Raw genomic sequence first — 19,947 nt, 5'->3', positions numbered from 1 at the left:
AAGGCCAGTAAGGCTTTTTGGCAAAAGGAACAAGTCATTCCGCTATGCATGAAATAAGTTAAGACACCAGGATGGAGATTCGAATAGGCAGACGCAATATCAAACAGAAAAAACTAAACACTACAGTGTATCTACATAAAGGTGTTTTAAGATTTATATTATTGTTTTCGTTCTTCTTTTCTCTTCGCTTACCTTAAACTCGCCTTGATTAGCTTGTTATATAGCTACCTGTGGGACTCAAGTTGTCTTCACTTTTCTTGTTATTGAATAAAGTTGTTGTTTATTTAAATAACTTCAGCATTATGTGTGTCTCCACGAGCAATACCTTTTTTACCTTTAACAGCCTATTAAATACCCTTAGGATATTAATCGTTTCAGCAGTGAAAACAATCTCATGAAACACAAACCAAGGAAACAGCGGGTGTGGATATGGCATCACCACCACAAATCTTTTACCTCCTTGAGCCTGAGAAACAAGGTGACCATTATAAGTGCAATGGTAGCATCATGTGTACCTTCTGTTTAAGATCTTCATTGCTCTGTTTTAGTTCTTTAAGGTCTGACTGGAGTTTGGCAATTTCCCGACTCTGTGAAAAATACATACAATGCCATTCGGCCCACCGTGAGTTCTCTGTTCATCCATTTTGCAGTAAATGGGCTCGTGAATGTTATAATAACAAGCTGTAACTTTTTTGATGTTAGATACTCTTTTTTCTCAAATTCACTAAATCTCAGTTATCAGTTCAAAATGATAATGCCATTAGCGTTGCCAGATTGAAAAAAATGTGAAGGGGTTAGTTTTGTTAAGAAACTGTGGTGCTATGTCCGTGGGGAATGAAACACAGAAATTTGGTTTTATTAAACGACTTGTTCAGGGATCCACATTCATAGTCGTCCCGTCCTCCCAGACGACTAAAAACCCACCAGGACGAGTATAATAACTCCAAAGATCGTCCGTTGGACGAGTGAACGTTTAATAAACGTCTTTTCATGAATGCTATCTAATGGTATCTCAGTTGATAATGTGGCGTTAGGTGTTTCCCTACCTCCGGCAGAGGTGGAGCAGAACCAGATGCTTATGAATCTTGGTAGCATATAAAAAAAAGGAAGTCACTAGGCACAAGCGTCAAAACTTTGGGTCTTTGAATCGTTACTTTGTAAGCGTAACATTCAAGAACGTTTCGCCATGGCAGATATGGAGCACTGTAAATCGGGTTCCCACAGTGCAAATAACATACTCTGGAGTCAAAATTCGTAATTTCTGACAGGAGTGTAAAATAAAACGCGAATGCTCAAAGTTACAAGTCATCTTATCGACCATTTTCTATACATGTACTTCCGCATTTTTGCTCAGGCAATCCAAAATTTGTCTGGGCAAGTATATCATGAGACGTACTTGTCCGGCTGACGACTTTGATAGAATATCTTTGTTAACCAAAGAAGGAAGGATTTGCAAGCTGTCTTTTCGAGCATCAGCCCATCATCAAAGCGAATTGATTTGCCCTGAAGAAGGGCTGAACATTCTAAACGGCAGCTTATATTACAAAGCAATAATTCTCAAAACACCAGTTCATTATTTTTTTCAATGTTGACTAAAGAAAAAATTTTGAGTGCTCCTAACAGGTGATGAACCAATCACCTTCCAATGACTGGTTCTAAAGCCATTGGTGACAATTGCCATGCTCTACTGCTAATGGTAAGACTATCGAGATGAGGCATTCTTGCAAGTTTACCGGAGCTCCCTTCATCCAATGAGCAGGTTTAAAAAAAAAACCACCCCCTGTATTACAAAATTAACCAAGTTAACCTCTTCTCTTTTTGTGTACTTGATTTCTCTGAACTCTCCAACAAAGGATAGCTCGACAGTTTTTTCCAACAAATAACTTGTGGATTTGAGCAAATTGGAGACCGACCTGGGCCATATTCAATTCAATGTCTGAGGGCCAGTGCAACTCGACGTGGTCTGCCTGTGGTGCTCCGCAGCCTCTATTGCTCTCCAGATCATATTTCAGCATTCTGATGACAAAAAAAGCGAACCAGTACATTTCATATACGAATAAACAATAAGGAAATACTAAAAATAGAAGGGCTAGAAATGCAATTTCACCTGTGAAGTCGTCATTTCAAACCCTTGCTGATTATTGCAATACCTTTTAAATTAAAAGCCATTCCCTTGCCTAAGTAATCACATATACATTGTTACTATCATAATTGTAAGCAAGACTGTACATACCTGTATGCAGATGACACGTTCTCAATCTTTTGTGTCACATCCTTCACAGTTCTCTTCAACTCACGTATTCTGCTCTCCAAATCCTCCTCTCTAGTGTCGTGTGCTTCTTTCATCTGTCCCACCATCACATCGAGGTAAGATTGCAAGGACTCCACTGATTGCTGTTTCTCAGCTGCTTGTCCACAGAAACTCTGTTGAAAAACAACACCCAACATAACATAACTGAAGGAAAAAAATATTAATTTTGCACCATTAAAACCATGACACTTGACACTCTGTTTGAAACAGAAACTGACAGTGTGGATTGAGAACAAAGGGGGTAGTTTCTAAAGACACTGTGGTGCTGTGTCAGTGAGTACACAAAAATTTGGTTTTATCAACAGAGCTGATAACGTAAATAAACCTTATTCACAATGGCCACCACGTTGGATTTGCCACTACCATGCAAATTAGCTGCACACTTCTGAAGGGGCAAACAACACAAGTTCGAGAGGTTATGACCAACATCTTAGCCACACAGATGATTAGTTACATGGTCATTAAATGTTTCTCATCTAAGTAGTAAAATAGAATGAATACACAATTTACTTCGATGTTTTTTAGAGAAAAATGAGGAGATAATGAAGTAGAAAGCCAAACTGTCAAAGGCAATCCAGCATAACACATGGCTCATTTGCATGACAATTTGAAAACCAACATGGCAGCTATCGTGAATAAGGGTTATTGACAACCATACAGGGATTCTAAAAGCTGAAGTTTCTAGTGTTAGCCCTTTTTCAGAGCCAATCGAGGAATTATGGGTTGTGTGTAGGCTACATGTACGTTATTGGTGGTAACAATGTTACCACCAATAAATACTGCAGCCTTTAATTCCCTACATCTAGGTACGACAGGAAGCCGCGAGAATATGAACAAAACTTCGTCTTCCAAATCAGCACCCGTAATCCCCACAGTATTAAAGAACACTTTTCATTTAACTGATGTATTCCTGTTTTTCACATAGCCATTGCCATCGGAAAATTTTTTGTGCGTGTGTACTGCCTTTAATGTATGATGGCAAAGATGTGACGATAGGCGTCATAATCCTGTCTAAGTAGCTAGAAATGAGTTCGGTGGGGCAACTACAGGCAGAAACGATAGGGTGACCTGAGTTGTTAGGTTTGTGAATTTTAGACAAGAACTAAATGCACGAAGTTCTAGGGGTGTTGATGATGAGAATAGTTGCAGTGTCCGGTAATTCTTGATTAACTATAAGATTCTGAATGGTGTCTTTGACAAGTTTTTGATTTGTGGAGGTGAGATCTTTCTGCATTTTGGCATAAAACGAGGTGTCAAAAAGTTGCCGCAAAGCTTCTTTTTCGGGTAAAGGTTGGACCGCCATATAACTACCGCGCTGATGCATCCCGCCATATAACTACCGGGCTGACGCATTATTTATAAGAAACATTGAAATCAGTATAAACAGAAACAAAACATGTCATAATTGAAACTACTAGAAAATCCCCTGCCACTACCCCCACCCCCATAGACAGTACCACTGTTTTGTTATTTGTGTGACTTTGTGACATTGTGGACTTGTTTTGATACTGGAAGCAGAATAACAAATGGGTATCGACAAAATAATTCTTGTATCACATTTTTAGTGGTTACAACCAAAGGGTTAACAGACTGAGTTTATCCTTATTCGAAAGATCCTATCTTTAGTTTCCGTACCAATAAGTAAGTGAATGATTCTCGACCGAGACCAACTACAGTCAACATGACCCTTGTCATCATACATACATACATAAATACATACATACATACATACATACTTAATTGACCACTCCCCATAGGGGCTTTTCAGGGCCAATCTGAAACAATCAACGAAACAACAGAACACAACAACAACAACTGTTAAGAATCCCAACTGGCCGGAGGCAAACCAGTTGGCTATTTACAAGTGCAGCTGGGAAGTTGAACCAGGGACTACCAGGAACAAATTCAGCGAGTGGTCAGAGCGGGTCTTGAAACCGGGATGTCCGGGTCTCAAGGCAAGCACCCTAACCACTGGGCAGCACTGCCTCCTTGCGTGAGACAATCATATAAGACAGAAACATGTTTCAGTTTAAGGTAACTTAAATAAAAATAATGTACCCGCTTTAAGCATAGAACATAATGCGACTGAAGTCATTCAAAGTGTCCATGATAAGGCAGGCATGTTAGTAGTTTCCACAGAGTGATCTAGCTGTGATCAGATAACGAGGTGATTGTTCCTAAGTTCCTCATTACTGGGTTGCCTATGGCAATCCAGTCGGAAAATGGGTAGATTATTTTTTATTTTTTTATTTTCCGTGTCGGTAAAAGTCTTGCCTGTCACTCCCCTGCTAAGTGGTGTCTTTATGCATAGAGCCTTCTGTGCGTATTGTCTTAGGATCGAGAGGGTAGTGGGAAATGCGGAGATTTCTCTGGTGGACACAGTAGAATGATCAACGTAACCGGCAATGGCGTCGAAAGTCATGTAACGCGAATGGCGTTTTAGTGGATTTTTAAGCAAAATATACCCTTATGGAGCTTAATAATGGAAAGTCAATTGGATACTGAACAGGAAAGGCGCTGAAAAAAAATTCTGGAATCTTAAAAGCGACGAGTAATGGACTTCGACAACAATCTGTCGCCCGTCGAGCCGTAATCAAAGTGAGATGTAGTTCTAATATTGTACGAGTGTGGTGTTTTGTACAACGCTGAAATCAAATGGAAAATTCTCTAGTAACTTATGGGTTTAACAAAACAGAGACTTGGATCTGTACTCAATTCTGCGCAGTCTTCTGCTAACAACTGGAAATTTCACAAATTCCTGTTAGTCAAAAATTATTTGAAAGAAAGCTTGTTGCCCATTTTTTGCTTGATAATTCAAGTAAAGGGTTTTTCAGTGAAGGGTTTGATGCTAAACACTCGTGGGAAATTTATTTACCGTGTTGCGTTTTTGACACGCAGTGTAATTTGACACGATTGAGTTTCTTGTCTTCACGCACGTATTAAATGAAATAGGAAGGGTTCTTTGCCTCTTATAGCACATATGTTGTTTGTTTCAAAAAGCATTTCGCTGGAAAATGGTGGCTTTTATGAATTCATCATGTGTAATATGCGAGCTTAACTGGATAGTTTTTATGGCAATAGTAAAGCATTTTCGTGTCAAAATATAAGGTAAGCGACTCCTTTCTGTTGTGTTAACTTAAATTCATGGCTCGTAAGTTTGTATTTGTCATCTGCTGTAAACTTGATTTCCACACTCACAATTACCTTCGGAACCTACTTTTTAAGTAAAATAAGCTTTTAGAATGATTTTCGTTTCTTCTGTGGTGATACTTGACGATTCGGGAACATTTTGTGAAAAAAGATTTATAACGGGTAACACGCGCAACTAATTTTATTTCTCTGACAAATGATTTTGTCATTGTAGTGCAAGATGAAATTTATTTGGGAAGCCAACAATATTCTCTTAACTTCCTGGTTAATCCAATTTTATTGCTGCGACTTGCTAGTGCGAAGATTGTGTACATGAAACTCGCGCTTCTTGCGAATTTTGAGTGTCATGAAATTACATAATTATAATTTGCGTGACAATATATCCCTTTTTTAATACTCTGACCCAAATACATTCAGATAGTAACAAACTTCATTTTTACTTAACCATTTCTTCGCTTTTGTGCTTGTCAGCATTGTAATTTGCGGTAATTCGCAAGTCTGTTTTTGTATCTCATAGATGTTTAGATCTTCAATTACACGGCCACTCAACCTCTCGATTGTGTAAATAGTTCACCCTGAAGTCAAAATAGATACGTTTCTCAGGAACCCGACAAAGAAGGCTTCCTGACCCGACAGAAGAAATCTAAATATTCAGTTAAATATTACAACAAAATTAACTAACGACGGAAGTTTCTTCGCTAAAAAGTACGTTGTTCTACTCTGAAACATTCATTCAGTTGACACAGGGTGATCACGTGCACCTTTACGGTTGCCTAACATGTGATCAATTTCTTCCTTTTGACAAAACGTTAGAGACTGCAAAAATGTTCGTGTTTGTAAGATATTTCAATGAGAATTCGATTCATAGTTATATATAAACACTATGTTATTTTTTTCTGTCTCTTGGCTTGCCTTTTTCTGGTGCAAACGCAAAGCCAAACAATGTTTTGACCTGGCATCAGATTAGACCGTCACATTATGAAGCGGAAACAACACCTTTAGTCCTTTCTTGTATGTGCAATAAACGTTTGCTTAGTCCAACTGCTAGACATGCTGGAAAACGTCCGTCAGAGCAATTTGCAGTTAGTTTTTTGCCGACTATTTATTTAAAGAAGAAACGAGTGAATTTTACTCAAGAGCGTGTTTTGTTATCTTTAAACTGAATTTATTACGAAAGCTTAAAAGACTAAAAGACCTTAAAATGGGACAGGACATTACAAAATAATTAAACGTGTGAGCCAAAGGGCCTCTGCTAGCGCGACATGTGGGTGACCCGTCAAATGGTCTTAATGACGCCCCACTTGAAAAAACTAACTGGAACGCTGCAGTTCTTTGTGTAACGCGTACCACAGGCAACCTAGTGTAAGTTTTTTTTTTCCGTGTCGGTAAAAGTCTTGCCTGTCGCTCCCTTGCTAAGTGGTATCTTTGTGCATAGAGCTTTCTGCTCGTATTTTATTAGGATAGAGAGGGTAGTGGAAATGCGTAGATTTCTCTGGTGGACACAGTAGATTGATAAACTTAACCTGCAATGGCGTCGAAAGTCACGTAACGGGAATGGCGTTTTAGTGGATCTTTGAACAAAATATACCCTTATGAAGCTCAATAATGGCAAGTCAATTGGATATTGAAGAAGAGAGGCGGTGGAATCTTAGAAGCGACGAGTAATGGACTTCGACAACAATCTATCGCCCGTTGAGCCGAAATGAAAGTGAGCTGCATTTCAAATATTTTACCAAGTGTGCTGTTATGTAGAACACTGAAACCAAATGGAAAATTCTCTGGTAACTTATGGGTTCAACAAAGACAGAGAACGAATCGAACACCTTAAGTGGATCTGTGATCAACTCTGCACAGTCTACAGGTAAAAAAAATAATTAGAAATGTGACAGCCAAGAATTATTTGAAAGAAAGCTTGTCGTCTATTAATATTTTGTGCTTCATTATTCAAGGAAAAGGTACTTCAGAAAACGGTTTGATCCTGGAAGGTTAGTTTGTTGTAATATTGCGCATTTTTGACACGATTGAGTATTTTCTCTTCACGCACGTAATGAAATACGAAGGGGTTTTTGCGTCTAATAGCAAATATGTTGTTTGTTTCAAAAAATTGTTCGCTGGAAAAGGTGGCCTTTATGAATTCATCATGTTTTATAATATGCGAGCTTAACTGGATAGTTTTTATGGCAATAGTAAAGCATTTTCGTGTCAAAATGAGGTTAGCGTTTTTCTGTTGTGCTATCTTAATTAAATATAAATATACATTCTGCCTCGTGGTTTGTTATTCTCGTTAACCAGCAATGGAAAGTCATTGCAACGCGGATGGCGTTGTAGTGCATCTTATGTTGTTTGTTTCAATAAAATGTTTCGCTGGAAAAGGATTCCGTGATATTTTCTGCCTTTGTGAATTGTCATATCATGTTGTGTATTGAATTTTTGAGCTTAAGGTTGAAATGTGATACGGGAGGATATTTTTAGTATTGCTCACGAAAATAAACAGGTCTGTTGGAAGCGTGCTTGAGTTTCGACAAAATGAGCCCCAAAATCAGCAAAAAATTGTGACGCCGATGAATAATAGAGTAGCTGCTATTTCCAAAATGTCGGAATTACCTGGTGATCAATAACCTTGTCTTGGAGAGTAAATTTTTGACTTAGCAGAAACAATGGTCGACCCTCAAGTGTTTGGGCGATTGTGATCTTTGTTTTGACTTCGCTCATTTATTGTCAAACTTTATAACACTTGACAGAAAAAGAAACTTACGAAAACCCGGTATCTTGCCATCATTTGATACAGATGCTTCACTGTTTGGCGAGTAAACATGCCGCGGTAACTTAATCACGGCGCCCGCTGAATTCCGGCGATGTTACTTTCGATTTTGCGATTTATTTGTGCAACCAAAAGTACAATGACACAACTGAACGCTGCAAAAATCTCCCAAAATGTTTGTCGCTGATCGTAACTTTTTATATTCTATATTCACGATTCAAAATTAATGTTGTTTTCGTGTCGTAAATATGTTATTCGCGAGCGACCGTCCTGGAAACTTCCTTCTGCTCACTAACGAATTCTTAGTTAAAATCGGCCTACAAGACCACCCAAACTTCTCCTTTTGCAAAGATGAACCAGAAAAACTTAGTCACCTCTTTTGATCCTGTCCCAGAGTGACCGCTTTTTGGACCTTCTTAATACAACGCTTTATTTCGTCTCAGATTATTCCAGAAAACTACCAATTCAATCTTCTTATAGCATTAGGTTTGATGCCAGACTCCCCCAAAAATCATTGTCAAATGAATTTTTGCCTCCTGTTAGCAATACCTTATATCTGGATTTGTAAAAACAATAAAACGCTACCAAAGGTAGAAGGCCTTTTCAGATCTCTTAAGTCGACCTATCTATTTGAACAAAAGGGTGCGGGCACCTTACAAACGAAGTGGGAACTACTGAAAACTTAAGTTTAGAAAACCGTTCTTTTTTCTTGCTTCTTTTACTTTGATAAGTCCCTAAACCAACAAATCGTTCATCGCCTTTTCACAACAGCCTTGCAACCGACAGCCTGAAAACTTTAATGCTTTGATTTCCTTTTCAGTATGGGAAGCAATGTATACTGTTTTACTGTAAACATGCAAATATGGCTATCCTGTAAGTAAGTTGTTTGTTTTGTGTGTGTGTGTGTGTGTGGAATAAATAAATAAATTAATCAATTAAAAAAAAACAAAAACAAAAAAAGACTTCCTTCTGCTCTTTCTGAAAACTGTGTATCAATTTACTTTTGCATCAATATTTGTTTTTGCATAAAGCAAGCTAACAAAATCTGTACCTTGCTGAGTTCGCATTTGTTAGCGTTAATAGTATTTTCGGTCCAATGCTTCTGTTTAACGAAGGGGTGTATGTTTGAGGTCACCCATCCAGATACTAAATAGGGCTTAACTTTAGTAGACTTTAGTATTACAAAGCTGTCAGATGCTCAGAGGGCATGCTTAGACACGATTGAGTTTCTTGTCTTCACGCACGCAATGAAATAGGTGTTTGCGCCTCTAAGGGCAAATATGTGTTTGTTTCAATACATTTTTCGGTGGAAAAGGATTCTGTGGTATTTTCTGCCTTTGTGAATTATAATATCATGTTGTGTATTGAATTTTCGAGCTTAAGGTTGAAATGTGATATGGGAGAACTTTTTTAGTATTGCTCTGTAAGCAGGAAGGGTTCACAGGCCTGTTGGAAGCGTGCTTGAGTTTCAACAAAATGAGCCCCAAAATCAGTGAAAAATTGTGACGCAGATGAATAATAAAGTAGCTGCTATTTCCAAAATGATGGAATTACCTGGTGATAAATAACGTCGTACGCGTCTTGGAGAGTAAATTTTGACTTTGCATAAACAAGAGTTGGGCGATTGTGATCTTTGTTTTGACTTCGCTCATTTCATTGTCAAACTTTATAACACTTGACAGAAAAAGAAACTTACAAAAACCCGGTATCTTGCCATCATTTGACACAGATGCTTCACTGTTTGGCGAGTAAACATGCCGCGGTAACTTAATCACGACGCCCGCTGAATTCCAGCCATGTCACTTTCGATTTTGCAATTTACTTGAACGTAGCAAAAATCTCCCAAAATGTTTGTCGCTGATCATAACTTTTTATATTCTATATTCACGGTTCAAAATTAATGTTGTTTTCATTTCGTAAATATTTTATTCTCGATCGACCGACCCGGAAACTTCCTTCTGCTCTTTCTAAAAGCTGTTTATCAATAGTTATTTGCTTTTTCATCAATATTTGTTTTGCATAAAGCAAGCTAACAAAATCTGTACCTTGCTGAGTTCGCATTTTTTAGCGTTAATAGTATTTTCGGTCAGATGCTTCTGTTTTTTTATGAGGGGTTTATTGTTTTGGTCTCCCATCCTAACAGTAACCCCGCTGAACAGGGCTTGACTTCAGTGAAGTTTAGTATTACAAAGCTGTCAGATGCTCAGAGGGCACACTTGTGGTGAAAAGAAGTTGTGAGGGAACTTCAAAATTATCAACATGTCAGCCCAGAAGCCAATGTTTCTCGCTTCTCTTTTATTCGTTATTCTTCAGAGACTGGAATGCTGTATTTCAATACCACACAATTCAGTGCCTTCTGATTTTCTGTAACACGTACCACAGGCAACCCAGTGTATGCTTCACGGAAGCATCTCGTTTATTTTAAATCTTGAAGTTCATACATTGTAGAGATTCAGATATTTGGGTGAAATGCACAGTTAAACTAAAGCTAAACTAAAGCTTCTTTCCTTTTTCACCCCAATTTTTTGCATGGTCAGAATGTGAGATGTCTCTTTGGAACTCATCTGTCAAAGAGAAATGCTCACAACCCAGTAGAGTAACTTGGAGTTGAACAAGAACAACCCATTTCAAAACAAGGAGATAAAGCAATTTTTCTGACCGCAATATCATGAATGTACTGCTGCAGCCTGTTAGTGTACTCTGTACTAAGCTCCTTCAAGCGAAGGTCCAGATGGTTGTTCTCTTCATTCAAACGATGCCTTTCACCATTGGCTGCTATCAATTCCTGAGACAAGAGACAGAAGCAAAGGAAACTGTTAAACCTGACTTGTGAGTTGATGATTCCTATGGAAACATTTGGTCAGCAATATTTACTTTGTTTGGAGAGTTTGCATGGTGCTTGGACAAATCCTTCACTTTTAATGTTATTAATGTTCCCAGTAGGCCAAAACGTATTTTCCTTTGGAACTAAATTTTGCTCTTGAACTTAGTTTGTTTTTGAACTAAACTTCTTTCAATATGTTTCACTTCAACTACTGAAACTTTTTGGCTATGGCAAAAAAATCAATTCTCCTTTTTCTTCAGGTTTCAAAACTAAACACTAAATGACCCAAGGTTTAAGCTGGGATTTCAATTTGACTCCTGTTTATTTCACATGGGATACCGTATCCCTATTAAATGGTCCGCCATTACTAACTTTACAATTTTGAGAGAGCTGGATCAAGGAGAAAATGATGTCAAAGACTGGCTAGTTTAAGATTGCAATGTGCATGTACATGGCTGAGTTACATGTACTATGCAGCATGGGAGGTTCGGGCTTCAAGACTTTTAACTTGTGTTTTGCATGTATAATGAGCTGCATTTACTGTACACCCTGAAATTTTAACCGAGTGAGTAAACTAATGACGTCACTTTTCCCTAGATCCAATCTTCTGAGGTCCAATCAGTCAGTTTTGAATGTAAGTAGTAGCAATCAAAGATCAAAATTCTGCCAGTCAGGTGTTAATTAAGCAAACACAATTTCACAATTTGATGAAAAAAGGGAAGTGATTTCTTTGACTGTAGTACCACTTTAATGACTCCCGGAGGTGAGTGGATGAACTAAGTGTAGCTTAAATTGTTCATGGGTTATTTTTAGAAAACACCAATGGTTCTTAAGTCTAGGCACTGATTTTAAATGGTTAGCATTAATGCTGGGCTTAGGCATACTGTGCATAATAACTAAGTGATTCCTCCGTTCTATCTCAGAGCTTTTTAGAAGGATTAGGGTTAGAGTAAAATAACAGGTCCTACTTGGATAAATCTCCTTAGGAGAGCAGGAAACAAACATGATGGATTGTTAATTCTTTTAGTTTACTTCCCGGTAGTTATTTGCACTATCTTTTGCTTGCATTGAATTTGTAATAAACAAATTAAAGCAAGTGAAAACAAAACGTTGAAAAGTTTGGAAAAAGGAATTTCATAGCAGAGCTCAGGTGCGCAAAGTGCACCAGTGGAACACCATGGGTTTAGAAATTTTGCGAAATCTAACGATGCGAAAAATTTTGGTTATGATGTCATCTACATGTACGTCCGCCCATACAAACCGCCAGGGTGGGGACAAAAGACGGCCCTCGGGACAGGATGTTCTCGCAAGTCTCCTTAACGGAAAATCGCATGGCCAGACTTGCATTTGGCAAGCTGTGTTTTTCTGGTGAAAAATCACATTGTCTGTTGGCAATTTTTATGCTCAATCAAAGCCAGTTTAACTAAACGATTTGTGTTAGTTTGAAAAAGGATGAGATCTTCGTCCAAAGACTGCAAACAACAATTGCTGTCTCACTTCATTACTTCTTGGGTTCTTTTTTTTTGGTTTGAACTGGTAAGAATCAGTGTTTGGGTGTTACCAGCAGCACTCGACGGGTCTGCAAGAGGAAAGATCGATCGTGCTCTTTGGCAAGGTTTTACTGGCACTGTCTTTGGACGTTTCTGCGTAACAAAAGGATGTTTTGCCAAAAAGAATCCTTACTTGAAAAAGTAGTTCCTCGGTGAACATGGAAAGACTGTAAAAAAAAACTATGAAGGTACCTTAAGTTTTGTATCTGCTTAGCAAAGCAACGATTTTGTTTGAAATGAGCGATTGTTGACTTCACTAACTGTCACCAGGTTTGTACTAGCTCCCTTTTTTGCCTTTTATACAGACATTTACGTCAAATTGCTTAGCAATTATTTGTCTATCTATCTTACTGTCGGCCAACAGTCGGTGGGGGGGAGGTCTTCTTCACAATTACCTGTTCAGCCTAACTTACCGCAGACTGTTGAGCAAGCTTGCGTTGAGCCTCTCGATAAAATTCCTTAGTTTCTTGCACCTCTTTTCTCATTTTGGATCTGTCAAGATAATGCCATGCTATTTATTACCATTTATTTACTTACATGTAATGACGAACTATATCTTCTTGATTAGTTAGTACTGAGGGCTGCTGTTACAGACAATTAATAATAATAATGATAATGATAATAATAATAATAATAATAATAATAATAATAATAGGACATTTATAATTAAGCTGGATATAAAAAACCTAAGCAATCAAGTCTGATTTAGAAACAATCAAGTGATGTAGAATACGGAAAAACATAAAAAACCTGCAAAAACTCAGGTATTAAGGACGGTGCCTACTATTGTTATTGCGCATATGTTCTGCGCATCTTGAGATACTCGGATTTCCTATCGTTGATCCTTACTAATACAGGGATATATTTGCGCGGTTTAAAACTATACAGAGAAAGTAGATCTTAGTAAGTACTCTTGGTATCCAAAAAGAAAATTGGGGGTAACCATGCATTTTTCAGAGATAATTAAGTTTCAATTTGATACATTCTTTGTATTTTAAAGCTTTTTACAAATATTATTCCTGAATTATCTTTGACAAATGCAAATAACCACACACCGGGGCCAAAATGTTGTTAATTAGTAGGCACAGTCCTTAATTGGTTCGTCAATCCACCATAATTTAAGAAAACTGAGGGTTTAAAGGGTCCTTTAGAAGTGCTGTGAAATTACCGTGGCGACAGTTAGAGCCTTGTAAACGCACTTACAAAATTGCTGTTGTACACCATGTAGGCAGAGCAGCCCATTGCTTATAGGGCGCTTGCCTTGGGATCCACTGATCCCAGGTTCAAGACACGTTCTGACCACTGGTTAAATTTGTTCCCGGTAGTCCCTGGATCAACTTCTCAGCTGCACTTCTAAATAGCCAACTAGCTTGCCTCCGGCCAGTTGGGATTCTTAACAGTTGTTGTTGTTGTTGAATGTTCTGTTCTGTCGTGATTGTGTTTCACTGGCCCTGAAAAGCCCCTATGGGGAGTGGTGAATTGAGTACAATGTATGTGTAGTATGTATTGCATTTATATAGGTGTCAAAATGTTGTTACATCAACAGTGTTTTCATCTTTTACATTAATTTTGGTTTTTGAGGAAAACCCTTTCAAGCTTCCTTAAAACACTGGAAACCTTTGAGAATGACCTTTTGAAAAACGAACTACCTACATTCTTTCCTCCAACTTGTCCAGTTGTCTTTGGTGCTGTACCCTCAATGATTCAACTTTTCCTTCCCGTTGTTGGCTGGTATGGAGTAACTACAAAAGAAAAGGTTGACAAGTTGCAGGATTTCATCATTCGGACCGATGTTAACTTGCACATACCTTTAAACCAATCCTTAAGTGCCAATCATGTTCATTTCTATACATTTTTTTTAATAAGTCTTTGAAACACCATGACTTTTATCATTAACTTTCACCTTATTAAAAGAGGTCAGATCCACAATTCAAATACATGATATTCTCTGTCACCGTTTCACCTCCTCTTAATAAATTTAATATGACGTAATAAGCAGTTGACTACTTTCTAAATGATTAATTTTAGTGGCAGCAGAAGTAGAGCAGTGTGCAGCTGTCACACAGTCATGGGTTTGCATCCAGTTCTTTATAATAGAGGCTTGGGTTTTTTTCAGGTTTATTTGCATCCCCTTGCAACTCTTTTAATTGTTAACAATGATGAACCCCATTTCCTTTAAAATGTGTCTGTACCTGTTTTTCCAGTTCTAACTTTTCTGATTGCAAGTTCAGCACACTTCTTGATAAATCATCCTAAATCAAATGCACAGAAAAGTGACTTTCTGTCAAAACTATGTTTGGCTTTAAACTTCATCTTCGTTTTGGTTTTTTGAGGTGGTTCAGAAAATGTCTGCTGAGTTGAAATTTTCAAAACACTTTTGTTCACTCATGTGCTTTTGGGGGAGGGGGGGGATTCTTAAAAGGAGGGCACCCTGCACGATAAAAAACAAGACCCATTTAAGGGCAGATAAACTTGAGTGGAAATTAATGGCCTTCATGCTTGAAACTACTTTATTATATCTTCCCCAGAAAAAAAAGAAACCCCAGAAAAAAAGTGTGTGTCCCACCTACAGTGTAAAAATGAAAAGGAACAGTTCTCTCCACAAATACACAAATGGAAGTGGGTTCATCCACATTTTGGCTTTGCATTGTACAAGAATCACCCGTTTTAATGCTTTTAACGTAAACAACAACTGGGACGACAAGGCCACACAACAAAACTTCAAAACAAAAAGAAAACTTTAAGGTAAAAGGCGGAAAGATCTGGACCTATAATATCAAGCCAATTATGTAACTTGCGCAATGATTCATCCAGCACATTAAATGCCAACCTGCACATTGGCTGCACATTGGCATATTTAGGATTGGCTTTGTTTCCATTTTCCAGAAATTATCCCACCTTTTCACGCAAAGAGCTCCGGGAGAACTTGTTTGTTATCCTTCTTAGCTGATCATAGTATTCCTGAAAATACAAATGATGATGGAAAAATCGCATTATATTGAAAAACGTGACTTTTATGAATTAAACACAAGTAGCTAAAAACAAGTAATGAGAAAATCACTGGTTTGATGATTACAGTCAAGTCCCGATAACTCAAACCTCATGCTAACTCGAACCATAATTGATTTTCCCCCGCATTTCCGTCAGACATTTACTGCAATTTTACTATCCGTAAATTGAACCCTCTGGCGATAACTCGAACCTCCCGTTAACTCATAGCAATTTTCGTTTCCATTCACGTCATTCTCAATATATTTTACCATTGATAACTTGAACCACGTCTAGATGTCAATAAATGACAAATCAAAACAAACAGTGTCCTGCAGTCCAACTGAAAACATTGATTTGAAGCAGCCCCATAATCTTCTCATTTTTTTCAAAGCACAAAATGTGTCAATCCAGTTCAGGTTTCATTTGCTTGGGGTACATTTAACTACAATGCGTCTATCTTCCCGAAGAGTTGCTGCTTAACTTCTTCCAGTTTTCAAAATGTCTGCAAATTTCTTGTGTCCCTTAAGTGCATGCACTGGGCAAACAATAAAAACAAAAGAAAGTTTGCCATTTTGTTAAGCGCAATTGTAATGAATTAGATATAAAACTAGTTTTTTCTTCTCTTAATATTGGCAATATGTTTGGTGTGAAAGACCCTATAACTGGCGTGTTCCGCTCACGTGTGGTTTACAAGTTTACATGTGTGGGCTGTAATGCCTGTTACATCACCGAAATGGTCCGGCATTTTGTTCCACACGTGCGAAGGAACATTTAACCAGTGATAGGGTCTCTCACATTTTTAAACATGTGCAGAATTCTGAACATGTCACGCCTCCTGTTAAGCAGACTGTTTTCGATTTTTACAGGTAGATCACCCCTCCACCAGTTTTCAACCCATATTCAGAAAAAAACAACCCTCTTTGAATCAACAATTACACCATGTCAATCTAAAACTATCTTTTCTAGTCCCACACTTTCATATGCTACACTTTATTCTGTTGCTCCTATTTTTCACATTTAGCATTTTCTATTTATTATAAATTCAGCTTCCATCGCTTTGTACTCGGACTTACTGAGGATGGCAGAAGTTTTTGTTGAAACAAGTGTATTACAAACTCAAAGGTTTCATTGTTTTCTTAACAACAAAATAATCTTTAAAGTTCCAAATAATGCTGACAATGCCTGCTACTGCGACACATGTTTTGGAGGGAAACAGCCTGATGGCTACTAAATTAAATACAATACTTTTTTTTATTATGAGGCTCAGGAAAAGTGACCATTCGGATTTGCCACAAGCAAGTTGCATCAACAATAACACGGCAGTACATCATTTTGGTTGAAGCCAATATTGTATGTCACACAATCACGCAAACAATAACCTCGTTTCTAAAATACCTGCATTTTTTCAAGTTCAACAGCTTCTTTGTCATGTTGTAGCTTCTCTTTGGTGTTAAGCAGTGTTACAAGTTCAAGACCAAGTTCTTCATTTTTGGTCACCTACAATTTTGTTATTAGCATAAAATAATAATTATTAAGAATAATTACACATAATGTATCAGAAACCACTATAACAGTACAGAAAGACATCAGTATAAAGGAGAGAAGTGATGCTTGTACTTATCTGGACAATTATTATTAATATTTTAACCAATTGTCTCTTTGTAATACATTGTAAATAACAAGTAGACACCTCATGGAAAACCCGGGTGGCATCATGTGTTCCTTCAGTGGAAAACATGTGCCCAGAAAAATGACCTGCTTTCAACTGTCAGTGGCTTCGTAGCTCAGTTAGTAGAGCACTGCACCAGCATTGCAGAGGTCATGGGTTCAAATCCCACTGATGCCACCTGAAGTTTTCAGGTGTCTGTATAGAGAAAATTTCTTAAATTGTGTAAGGAAGTGTAAGGATCACTTCTCTCCTTCGTCTATAACCCACACTTCAAATATGTATTTAGGGAGCAGGCTAGTGCTGTGCTGACAGCATTTGCCTTTCACTTCCTGTGGCCCTGGGATTGAGTCCTGATCTGACGCCATGTGTGGATTGAGAATTGGTTCTCTACTGTGCTCTGAGATGTTTTTAGCCGGATACCTCTCCTCAAAAACCAACACTTGATTGATTATTTTGATTTGTTCTTATTTCAGTTAATTTTTAGTCTCCCCAATTAGTAGAGCACTCATGCTTGGCTAAATAACCTTTAATTAATAAATAAAGTTATTGTTGTTATCATCATCATCATCATCATCATCATTATCATCATCATCATTATCATCATCATCATCATCATCACCATCATCATCATCATCATCATTATCATCATCATTATTATTATTATTATTATTATTATTATTATTATTATTATTATTATTATTATCATTATTAGTATTCCCTTATTTTACCCTGCTTACCCATTAACAAATTGCAATGGAGTTTGACAAAGTGAACGGCAGTCATAACACTCAGAGTCACGACCGCAGCCTGCTGTCATAACACACCAACAAAAATAATTATCAGAACTCATGTCCTATCTAAGTACAGCTTGGAGTCCTACTAATTTGAATCTCACCTTATTTGAATCTTCAAGTTGCTACCTTGGGATGCTAATGTAACAGCCCTTTCAGGTTACGTACTACCCTGTACCACACATAAACTCTTCAAGACTATACTACATGTATGTGGTTTGGATGCAGATGGAGATAAAATTCAATAAAATGACACTTGACTGGCCAATCACTCTTTAAAACATAGATATTGAAAGCTCCTCTTACCTCTTTTTGGTAGTCTGCTGTTAGTTGAACATGGCTGGTTTTCAAAGCAATGTATTCATTCACTAATTCTTTATGCTCTGTTTCCATCCCACCAAGTTGTTCTTTTGAACCAGCCAGGTCACTGTGTGCTTTATCTAAATACATTTGCAGTTCCATGACATTGTTTTCAAGAGCAAGCACCTGCATTGATCAGAGTTGTCAAGATTAATTTTAAGTCCTTACTGTATATTCAATATTATTTACTTGCTAACTGCGCCATATGATCGCATTTACCAACTTGGGGGTGTGGTAATTTAAAAAAACTCCAATCAGGCTGATTTCCATAAGCGAAGATAAATACAAAGGAAGTGATTAATTTTGGTTTGCATAAGCCTGGCTTCAATGACATTAGAGACAACCAACGAAAAGTAGAGGAAGCTTACTTGAGTGCCCGAGGTCTTTTGATGATCCCCTTGACCGGTTCAGGAAAAAGTATGTAATGAATGATGTCCTTTTAGATATTGCATGACTGACGTCATCATTTCATGTTCACAATATCTCCTTGTTATGTTGACACCCTGGTAGTGTTAATATTACCTTTCATTCCGAACAAGTTATCAGTACAGTTTAAAGTTAATAGTTTGACCGAAGGGTCATTGAAAGCTTAGAGTTCAAATTGGGAAAGATATGATATTTCTTTGGTAATACTATTTACTATAGGTTACTATAGTTGAGCATATTTTTGGGTTTTAAAAGGATTTAATACTCGTAGGTTTCGTTGCAGTTGCAAATGTGTCGTTATGCACACTCCACATGCTCCGATTAAGATAGTTGGTTTGCTTATAAAAAAATTATGTTAATTTAGTAGCAATTTAGTTCTACCGATTATTGTATTTCAGTTTTTATGGAATTTCAAGTTATTAAAGAATCAGACAGTTATAGATACTTGAAGTTTCTGTTCACGAAAACATTTTCCCAATGCGACGGTGGTTTTAATCACTGATAGATGACAGCGTCCACTCCATTATCACATTACACCTTTTGCTTTGAATTTCTTTCAACATGGTGAGGCTCATATTGTCCAAACAGTTTAAATTGCCTCGTTATTTCCCCTCTGGTTTGACTAATGAAAGATAAGGTCTCAAGTCTTCAAGAAAGGAATTGAAGATGTTGTTCCGGACCCTGAAAGTTCTGAGACAGAAAGTAAAGAAGCCTCAGAGGGAAAATACAATCTTGTGTTTGTTGTGAGAGATCACCTCTAACATTGAATATAAAATGCAGGTTGCCATTTTTGGCAGAATAATATTAATCTGCTTGACAGTCAGTACAATTACATGTAGCAAGCCAATCTGTTATTTTATAGCCACAGAGAAGTGATTATTAAACAAAGACGTCCACACATGCCGACTTTTAATACTAACGAACACATTTTATTTGTTTATCAACTCGCCTGTGACTTGAGAAGTGTTTTTTTCGGTGATGTACATGTAACATCACTGTCACAATTTCCGTGGCAAGAAACATGCAAACACAATTTGAATCCCTGCAGGCGACACTGTTGCTTGCTTGCTCACTTGCTTTGCATGCAGTTGTGCTCAAAAGTTGACTTGCACAT

The 19,947-nt window shown here is 37.6% G+C and overlaps 1 protein-coding gene and 1 non-coding gene across 2 annotated transcripts in view; one reads left to right on the top strand and one right to left on the bottom strand.

Moving 5' to 3' along the window:
* Positions 1-19,947, bottom strand: part of LOC138023703 (coiled-coil domain-containing protein 78-like) — a 93,436-nt gene that overhangs the window by 13,040 nt on the left and 60,449 nt on the right. The window contains exons 8-17 of the mRNA XM_068870746.1: positions 18,354-18,533; positions 16,983-17,084; positions 15,495-15,557; positions 14,789-14,848; positions 14,250-14,338; positions 13,010-13,088; positions 10,882-11,007; positions 2,234-2,424; positions 1,914-2,016; positions 516-587 (exon numbers count right to left, since the gene is read on the bottom strand). Of these exons, the coding sequence (XP_068726847.1) occupies positions 516-587; positions 1,914-2,016; positions 2,234-2,424; positions 10,882-11,007; positions 13,010-13,088; positions 14,250-14,338; positions 14,789-14,848; positions 15,495-15,557; positions 16,983-17,084; positions 18,354-18,533 (1,065 nt within the window). The remainder of the gene's footprint in view (positions 1-515; positions 588-1,913; positions 2,017-2,233; positions 2,425-10,881; positions 11,008-13,009; positions 13,089-14,249; positions 14,339-14,788; positions 14,849-15,494; positions 15,558-16,982; positions 17,085-18,353; positions 18,534-19,947) is intronic.
* Positions 17,361-17,433, top strand: Trnaa-agc (transfer RNA alanine (anticodon AGC)). Its single transcript has one exon. It is a non-coding gene; the product is annotated as a tRNA-Ala (tRNA).

Source organism: Montipora capricornis, chromosome 11 (genome assembly GCF_036669925.1).
Source record: "Montipora capricornis isolate CH-2021 chromosome 11, ASM3666992v2, whole genome shotgun sequence".
NCBI classification, from domain to species: Eukaryota; Metazoa; Cnidaria; class Anthozoa; order Scleractinia; family Acroporidae; genus Montipora; species Montipora capricornis.
Note: the sequence above shows the minus strand (reverse complement) of the source record. Positions and strands in the feature narration are given on the sequence as shown.